Source organism: Buceros rhinoceros, unplaced genomic scaffold, assembly GCF_000710305.1.
Source record: "Buceros rhinoceros silvestris isolate BGI_N320 unplaced genomic scaffold, ASM71030v1 scaffold15560, whole genome shotgun sequence".
Classification (NCBI taxonomy): Eukaryota; Metazoa; Chordata; class Aves; order Bucerotiformes; family Bucerotidae; genus Buceros; species Buceros rhinoceros.
In genome coordinates, this window is record NW_010389184.1 from 2,696 (window position 1) to 12,205 (window position 9,510).

General features: G+C 50.0%; 1 protein-coding gene across 1 annotated transcript in view; it reads left to right on the plus strand.

Moving 5' to 3' along the window:
• The window catches only part of ZC3H6 (zinc finger CCCH-type containing 6), a gene marked incomplete at both ends in the record, with an annotated part of 18,467 nt that overhangs the window by 2,692 nt on the left and 6,265 nt on the right, over positions 1-9,510 (plus strand). The window contains 5 exons of the mRNA XM_010133385.1: positions 5,393-5,573; positions 6,201-6,326; positions 7,161-7,416; positions 8,155-8,276; positions 8,977-9,093. Of these exons, the coding sequence (XP_010131687.1) occupies positions 5,393-5,573; positions 6,201-6,326; positions 7,161-7,416; positions 8,155-8,276; positions 8,977-9,093 (802 nt within the window). The remainder of the gene's footprint in view (positions 1-5,392; positions 5,574-6,200; positions 6,327-7,160; positions 7,417-8,154; positions 8,277-8,976; positions 9,094-9,510) is intronic.

A 9,510-nucleotide genomic window follows, 5' to 3' on the forward strand; every position in this document is an offset into this window, starting at 1 on the left:
CTGGGTGTGAACTGGGCTGTCGAGTTGTGCAGAAGCTGCTTGGAGTGTTTGAGCAGGGGAAAATAGTGACAACCCTCGTCTGGCCACGCTTGGAGCGGGCTAAGCCAGAGGGTGGCTTTAATCCCGAGTCTTTGTGCTCCTGGTTGGTAGGTGCACCTGGCCGAGCGAGGGAGGCCTCTCGCCCTGGAGCTGGTTGCGGTTGGCTCTTTGAGGAGCCCTCCTCTGGGCTGAGGTGTCCAGGATTCTCTGCACACGCACGGAACAGGGCGCTCCTTCCAGTCTGTCCTCGGTGGTTCTGCCTTTGCCGGGTCGACGCTGGCCAGGGACTGTAGGAAATCCCTTGGAGTTCATTTATTTTCCAAACAGGTTGATGCTGCTGCTTTCCGCTGGCAGTCCCTGCTCTGCTGTCATTTAATCCCCACGCTTGGAGCTTTCTGACACCATTATCTGCTGTAAAAATAGCAGTGACCTGATGGGAGGTCTGGACGTTCTGGTGCTAACTTGGCGACCGCGGCCGCCCCGCGCTCCCGGAGCCAGCAGAGGGGCTCAGGGGTGGCGTGGTGGCTCTGAGCGTCGGCCCCTTTCTCAGGTACAGGAGAGGGACTCCTGCGCTGGAGACAGCCCTCCGCAGGCACCGGGCTGGCCCGAGCCTCCCGCAGCCAGTTGTCCTCATTTTTGCAGCGGGTGTTTGGAAGCGCTGCTTCAAAGCCGAGAGCCGTGCTCATCCTCGGTGCGCGCTCTGCCGTTGCGGGTCTGGTGCCAGTTCTGCGCTTTCTAACGTGGGGTCGGGACCGTCACTGTTCTGCTCGGGGTGAACTGACCCTGCGCAGAACCAGCTCTGCTTCGCCAGCTCCCTGGGCCTGCCGCCCGGCCAGGTGAGGAGAGGCTCCACCAGCCGCCCTGTGGGCTGCGTTGGGTTTTATGTAATTTATTTTGTTTTATTTTTTTGTTATTTTACATCCACCATTTCCTCTCCCAGCTCTGAGGAGTTTTCTGCTCCCTTTCCATGTACCGCTCTCTCACCCCCATCCTTGGCGAGCGTGGTGTGCATTCTGCTGCTCTAACCAGTCTGTCCAGTTCTCCCCACTGGAGACTCGATGGAGCTGGTGGCGAGGAAGGGGAGGAAGGCGGGTTGTGGCCAGGCTCAGCAGCAGCCAGGCGCCGTCAGTGGCGGGTTTGCTCTGTTCCCAGGTAACCTGGATGCCTGAAATGGGTCTCTCTTATCCTGCCTGGTGCTGTGCTTTGGGGTGCAGTCTGGTCTGAAAATACTAATTTACAGCTGGGTTTGGAGATTTTTTTCCCAGTAGTAGTTAATCACCACAGCACGTGTTTGTGCACAGTTGCTCGTGGTGACTGAACGTGGCCTTGTAGGGATGGGTTGTTGTCCAGCGTGGTTTCAAAACTTGCTTTGGCACTGGGAGATGAGGAAGTGAAGAGAGTCACCCCCAAATACACCCCGTGGGCAAACACGGGCTGACTCCTCATCCAGCTACCGCTGCAGGAGGGGCACAACCCACCTGGCTGGCCCTGCCGTCCTCCGGGGCACGAGGAGGGGGAGGAAGAGGATGTTCTGACCCCAGGCAGCCCAGTCTGCAGCGTTTCACCGTGCAGTTCCGCTGCCTGGCGGGGGTTAAGGTAACTTCTCACTTGCCAAGTGGCCAAAGCTAACGGGCCGTTCCTCTGTGAGGAGCTGAGTGTCTGGACACCCTCGATGTCTTCTGAGCACCCATCTCGTCTGGAACGAAGTGCAGAACAAAGCGGTTAAGGTTTAGCACTGTGCTCACTTGAGGAAGAAGTAGGTTTTATTTCCTTCTGGGACAGTAATACTCAGTTATCACCAGGAATTAGTAGTTTCTTTAAAAACCATTAATTATGTAATGCGTTAGATATCTGCTCCTCTGTAAAATCTGGATTCTCACTGGCGTGTCCTTCACTTGCTCGTGTCTGCGATCGTGCCGAGCGCTTCTGTTAGGAATGGTGGCAGAACAGTCCCACGGGAGGAAAAGCCTCCTGGTTTCCTTCAGGTATCTGCAGCTGTTGCTGTACTGAGGAACTGCGTCTCACTGTTCTGACTCGGACTTAAGGAGCTTGAGTTATAAATCTTCTTGGAACACAGAGAATGCTCTTTGTAAAACTGCCTCAGACAGAGGGCAGGGAAGGCAAGTTCAAGTGAGTCCGAATGTTAGAAAGGAAACTGTAAACACTGGAGTAACGGGGAGCGGAGCTGTGCTGCTTTACGTGGGGGCTTCTGTTGTCCCTAAACAAATGTTTGCGTAACTGCTCATTCGGTGACTTCTCCAGACTGATTCTCCCATTGGAGATGCTCTAGACAAACGCCCGGGACAGCGGCAATGCTTTCTGGTGTTTTCACGTCCCCATCCAGCCCCGAGTGTCCGGGGGTTGTGGACAGGGGCTGATCCGTCAGCGATTTGGGTTCTTTCTCTCGCTTTTAGAGGCTTTTGTTTCTCTTCCGAGCACTGGGATGGGAAGGGCTGGGTAATGCTCGCTCAGATCTGGGGTTAGAGATGCGTTAACCTGCTGTGTTCTATGCCAGTTTTGCACTGCAGCTCTGCACTGTAGCAGGTCTCTGCAAATACAGCTGTAGAAGCCAGGAGCTAACGGCTGGCAGCAGCTGGAAGTTGTGTTGTCCCTGGCTCCCGAGGTCTGCGCCGCATGGGCATCGCGCACGGCTCCTCCCGGCTCGTTGGCGTCACTTCAGTGAGGGTTGTTTCTGTGGGGTAGTTGAGGGAGAAGGGAGTCTCCAAAAAGGCAGTGGAATTATTGTGCCTCGCTTTTCTAGACCCAGGAGGGTTTGTGTGCCGGGCGTTTCCAGCGGTAACAGCAGCACGCGGAGACATTCGGTTTGCTGTGCAAACCAGGAGCTCACACTGGCTCTCGTTAGATGATTCATTTGCTCTCGGTACCTGCCAAAGGGGAAGCAGCAAGGCTCGGACCTGGTTCCTAGAAAATCATCTGCTAGCTGTGTTTTTTCCGGCCCACGGCTGTTTGTTGACTTGCATTATTCAGGGTGGACAAGGAGGGAGCCTTGGGTCACCTCGCCCAGAGCCTTTCCCAGGGCTGCTGCTGGAGCCAGCTCTGCAGAGTGGATTCAGGAAGTGATCTCTGAAGTTTTCTTTGAAGAATAATTAAATTATTTCCAAGAAACGATACGTTTGTCACCATTATCTCACCAAACCATATTCATCCAGTCTTTTTTTATTTTTTTGAACATTCTTGAAGTTCAGTGCTTGGGAAATTCTAACATGGAAGGAATGTAGCATTTGGACATTGTCGGACTTCTGTTACCTCACCTCTGAAACGCAGCCCAGAGGGCAGCATGACCGAGATTCCACAGGACTGTTTTGCCTAGAGAGTTGTTAGGGTGCTGGGGGCATCCCAGGGGGGTATGTGCATGACGGCTGGTCCCAAAGGAGCTGGTAAATACCTCATTTCCCAAGGAGCACTTTCAGCAGGCGTTGCACTCGAGAGGATATTTTAATCGACATCCTTGAGAGAGTGAGTTTAGCTCACGTGGATAAAATGCAAAATAAAATGGAGAATCTCCTGGAAAGATGTAAATGCTTTGCTGGCACCGTGTCTGCAGGAGCGCAGAATTTGCTGGGCGTAGCGGACAGTGTGGTGTTGGAAGAGGATTTATTTTGTGCTTGGGACATATATCTTGGAGGACCTTTATCTGTGAGCAGTGGGAGAACCTTGGTGCGACATCCTTCGCGCGGCAGTGTGAGGATTGTGTATGAGCAGGTCTCTGTGAGCACCTGGTAGAAATGACAGAAAAATGGGTTCTGAGGCTGCTGCTGGCCGCATTTGCAGCCCGCCTGGCAGAGGGCATGTCTTCAGCATTGGTATTATGAAGTTCTGCTACTTCTCCAGAAGGTTATCTTCTCTCAGAGAACTGTTTCCAGTCGCTGTGGGCTTGGCTGCCCTCATCCATTGCTGTAGGAATGTTCTTCGAGCCTCCTCAATCACACAGCGGAGCGAAGCAGCTCTGTGGGGCTCGGGTCCGCATAACTCGTCTTCACGTGGTCGCAGTGGGCTGCCACGGGGTGGCGGGAAGTGTCCGGTTGCTGTAGATAAGCTGCAGGATCTCACCAGTACTGAGAACTCAGGGTGCATTGGAATCAGAGGATTTCCTTAGCTTTTTTGCCTTTTTGTGAGTCATTTTCTTCCATTTAATCCTCTTACCAAAGGCACAGCTTTAGGTTGCCTCGAACTTGTTAACCGCTGTTTGTCTCCCGTGGGGATACAGGTCTTTCTCTTCCTGGAGGGTTCTTCCCCTTCCAAAGAGAAGGGCAGGTGAGGGTAGTGCGTCTGAAATAGGGGCGACAAAGAGGTTAGCTGGTGCTGTGGCAAAATGTTCCTTTTGGGGAAAATATTTTCAGGGTTGTTGTTGCTTGGTTGGACAAAACTGTAAATAAAGTCTTAGGCAGTGTAGGAGCTTTTTTTTCCTACAGGAGGAGATAGGCACTTCAGCTTCTCCCCACTTGAAGTGGGGCTTTTTGTGTCTATTTTTTAATCATCCCTTGGTGTAACTCCAGGTTGAAGCCTTTTGTGACAGTCACGTTCATATGCAGAAGCTCCATTCCCATAAACGTTGTTCTATTGACAGTACTTATTGATGGGTGAAACAAACCCCCAGACAGGTCAGTGTTACAGATTAGTAACAAAAATCCCTCAGCCTTCAGGTGCCTGGCGTTCGTTAACTGCTCCCTTCTTGCCCACGACTGATTTCCTCTCAACCACTGCATTAATTCTCCTGCCTGGAGCTGCCCGTGCCTTTGGACCCGCCGGTTCCCGCAGCCCCTGCTGCTGGAGGGAGCACGGTTCTATCACCCCGCGTCGCTTTTCCCGCAGGGCCCAACCGCCGTTCCTCATCCTGGTGCTCTTCAGCGACAGGGTTTCCAGAGAGCTTTACTTACCTCTGCTTCTCACCGCTGCTCTGCTGCAGACGCGGCACCTAAAGGGGTGTCGGTGTTGTGCAGCTGTTCGTAGAAATGGTTGAACTACCCCTTTGGTTTGAAATTCCACAGAGTGCTGTGTACTGAAGCAGCATTTTTTTTTTTATCTAGTTTGGAGAAAACTATGTAACAAGGGAAGAACTTTGTTCCAAGAAGGAAAAAAAATATGTAGTTTTTAAACTTTTTATTTTTGCAGTGCAATTCAAGATCATTTAATGCTTTGCATTCCATTTTTCTTTAAAATTGTAAAATCCTGGCAGCTCTTGGGGCATTGCATGTATTAAAAAGTGTATGCAGGTGTGTGAAATGTAACTGGTGGAAGGAAGTACTGGGTGTGTGTGTTTTCCTGGGCTGTTGGACAGGTGAGCTGGGTAATAACACCTCATTTTATTGTAGCGATGTTTTTTCTCCTACAGAGAAGATGGAGAGCTAGAAGATGGTGAAATAGATGATGCAGCATATGAAGATGTGAAAGAACATGGTACAAAAGGGGATGATAAACAGAAAAATGAAAAAGGGCATCGAAAATCACGGAAGAAACGCAAAAAAGAGAAAGACAAGAAAAAATCCAAAAGGAGAAGGCGGGATAAGCATAAGGTTAGGAAATGCAAGCAGAATCAGGCCGTGGTGTGACTGTTATCGGTGACATACATCGATGCTGCAGTTCAGCAGATAATGAGGTGTATGAGCATTTTCCTCTCGCTGCCATCAGTGGTTGTGGCAGTTATGCCATGAGAGGCTGGAGTGTTAAACCACTTCGGAAACGGTGTAAAGCTTGGGCAGGGTGTGAGGGGATGGTCGCTGAGCGTGGAGCGTGAGGGGTTTTAGCACAAGAAGCGATTAAATTCGCCATTTCGCTTCTTGTGCTGATTGTCATGTTTATGGAAGGAAAAGGTTTCAGGCTGAGTCCTTTAGTAAGTTCATTCAGGTCATGTTTGTAATATATATTTCGATCAACTTAAATAAATGCAAGAGAGTCACAAAACTAAGCCCGATGGTAATTCTCCAAGAACCACAGAAATACAATATTCGGGTATGGTTCCCCTCTCAATTATCTGCAAAACAAAACTAATAAATGAAAGGAAATAAACCGCCTGTGATGCAGCAGGGCTGAGTCTCTCCCAGCAGGACGTGGCGGGACGCGGCTCCCTTCAGCTGGCGTACGCGGCGCCACACGGCGAGTTCTCTGATGACGCCTAAGCACCGTTTCCTGCTTTGTTTCAGCACAACTCCCCTTCCAGCGATGACAGCTCGGACTACAGCCATGACTCTGACATCGAGCGTACAGAAAGGCCACATAAAAAGAGCAGCAGCTCCTCGTACAGAGATTACGACTCTTCCTTCAGTCAGGTAGTGTTTTTTCAAGCTGATTTCTCATGTCTTTATTTAGGCACAGTTTAAAACGTGCGGGTTTGGAAGGCTGGCTTGATCGCCGTGCCCGTGCTCACAGGTTTCAGGAGGCACATCTAGTTCTCAGCTGCTTGGGTAGATTCCCACATCTAAAGCGTTATCTGTGCCACGAGTGTGGGTGGTGTAAACCAGCCTGGCACTGGTTTTCCCCCTCCCATCAGGTAACAGTTCAGGTATCTTTATATTGCCTGTGCTGGATTTAGGCTGTACTAAGAGGAAACAGCCACCTTTGAACACCTGGAGTTGTTGGAACTCTGGTGCTTCAGAGGAGAGGAGCCTTTCTTCTTAGCCCGAAACCATTCCAGACACCTCTACGCCAGCCGAACTGATTAACAGGCTGAAGGTCCTGTCTGCAGAAACAGGAGACGGGACTGTGCGGGCTCAGGAGGGGCCATAAGCAGCGTTTCCTCCTGACTGACAGAGTCGGGACAGGTTGTTTGATTGGTGTCCAAGATCCTCAGGATATGGAGGTCGTGAGCGGAAAGAAATTATTTTAATCATCGTTCCTATAAGTAGTGCTTAGGGCTGTGAACATTAACATGCGTCGTCAACCCCACTGGAAAGTCTCCTGGAGGAGAGATGCTGGTGTTGGGTTTTTTTGGTCCTTCTTCCTGTTTTGATGCATTCAGCATCAAAAGTACTAACGTTTGCTAAACTTAATGTGCGTAAATCTGGCAGTTAAAGAGGGGGAGAACAGTGGAGTTTGTTAGAGCAGTTTGGAGGGTGTTTTGAGGTGGTGAGTTGCTTCTAAACGTTGCCATACCTTTCCTACAGCATGGACACGGGTCAGGAAATTACATGAGTTCACAGAAGATGCCACACAAAAAAAATGTCAAAAGCAAAGAGTATGACGACTACAGTCATTACAGTGATGAAAACTTTGGGAATTACAACGAGGAAGAAAAGGATGAGGATTTTGCCGATCAGCTGAAACAGTACAGGCAAGCGAAAGAGACCTCCAGTACCGACTTAGGACCTCCGTTCCCAAAGGAACCAGTGAAGAAACAGGGGATGAAAGGGATCCAGAAAGGTGAGAGGATTCGGGTCATTCACTGCAGTCACGGGTGGGGGCAGCAGCTGTGTCGCGCATCGTTTTGGGGTGTTTGTCCTGAGCTGTCAGCGGTGCTTTCCCACAGGCCTGCAGTCCCCTGTCAGTAAGCGGTGACGCTGCTCGTCGGGAGGGGATGGTACAGAGTCACACTGGGGCGTTTATTGGAGGAGAAGGTCACGTGTTGGGTGATATGTGTGTAGTAGATGAACAAACCTTATTAAAAAGCCAGCACCTTTGTTGTGTAAGTGCTTGAGTAAGAACTCGCAGGGCTGTGAAGTGACTTTGTGTTGAAAGTCTCGAATGGGATTTGACTGGGGGGAGGAATGTAAATGGGTCATTTCCAATATCTAATGCAGACCCCCCCAAAGAACCAATTTAAGCACCTAGAAATGTTGACAGCCGAGACAGAAACGGCTTTTCCTGTGCTGCTTGGCCATGCTGCTTCAGAGCCTGTCTGCCGGCCATCTGAGGGGAAGCCGGGATGATTTCCCGGGGATCGGCCTTGCTGTCGCAGGGCGGCGTGTCCATGGGACTTTCTAACTGGTCTTCTTTGGTTTTGAGTTGAAGTTGAGGCAGATCCTCGCACTTCCAGGTAGTATATCGGAGTTCAGCCTGCAGAAATTTGGGTTGTTAGATGTGTCGGTGTTTCATGTCACTAGGAAACTATTTCTCTTCCCTTCTCGAGGTGATTTAAAGAGCTCATCCCTGTTTTTACAGGCATTTCTCAGAGAGGTAATAATTACGGTGTTGGTCGAGGGCGTGGGATGCAGAAGAAGCTGAAGCGCAAAGACCGTGGAAGGGGAAGAGGGGGCAACAAAGGATCTGACGGCTTTCACGAGGTGCGTGGTAGTAACGCTGCGTTCCAGCGCGGTTGTTTCAGATGACTGGATGCTTTGCTTTGACAGGAGAGTGCTTAAAAATACATATCTTTAAGATTTTTTTATCTCATCTAGGAAATTACTAGAATTTTCCCACACTTGACGTACAAAGTATAACCGATAACTTAAGCTAATATGGGATTTTATTGTCTTTCTTGGAAATACAGAAGACTAACAGAAAGTGGTTTGGTTTTGAGTGGTGCGTGAACCTCAGTGTTTGCTGTAGCTGAAATGTTTTGCTGCTACCAGTCACCTCAGATTTTTCGGCGTAAAAATCTGAGAAAGAAAGTGGGCACCTTCAGAGCTTTTGAGTTCTCCTTCTCCTTCTGACTGTGGACCCGGGAGCTTGGGTTTCGTTCAGTCAGTCCTTGCGCAGAGTTAGAGAAAACGCAGCGTATTGCCCCGGTAGGGGTAAACTGTTACTCCAAGCGTCATCTAAACGAAAAACAATCCAAAACTGCTGATTAATGGATCAAACCCATCCATAGCTGAAAAACGTTATTTAAGCCAAATTGCGTTTAAGTCTATGTGCTGCGACTGCTTGTTTTTGTGAGAGGGGGAAATGGGAGAAGCTTGTTTCCCTCCGTTAGGTCAGGAGGCAGCCGCCTGCCGCGGCGGTAATTAGTACAGAGGCATCAGGAGGGTGTCGTTCCTCTTCTAGGACGGCAAGCCAGTGAAGAAGTGGGTGAATATGAGCCAGGAGTTCATCAACCAGCACACCGTGGAACACAAAGGCAAACAGATCTGTAAATATTTCCTCGAGGGGAGGTGTATCAAGGTAATTATGCCCCGTGTCTGTCCGTCCGTCCGCCCGCTGCCTCGGGGGGAGGAAGGGGGGAAGGTGCTCACTTTGGCGGGTGCACAGTGAACTCTGTGTGGAAACTCAGTGTTCTGAGTGTTTATACAGAAATGCCAGCAGAATCATGCGTGGAAAAACATCTTCTGTTTCGCATCTTCAGTTATAACAGATTCTCTGAAAAATTACTGCATGCACTCATTAGCATATCCAGCAAAACCACGTGTGGGAGTACCACTAACTTACACAACAGGCTTCGGCTACCAAAGAACCCTCCTCCTCCAGCCAGCAAGTGGAAGGCAGCAGGAGGAAGAGGATGCTGCTCACTCAGCAGTTGAGCAAAAGCCCGAGCAAGCCACTCTCTTACTACAAAAAAAAAAAAAAAACATTTTCTCTTTT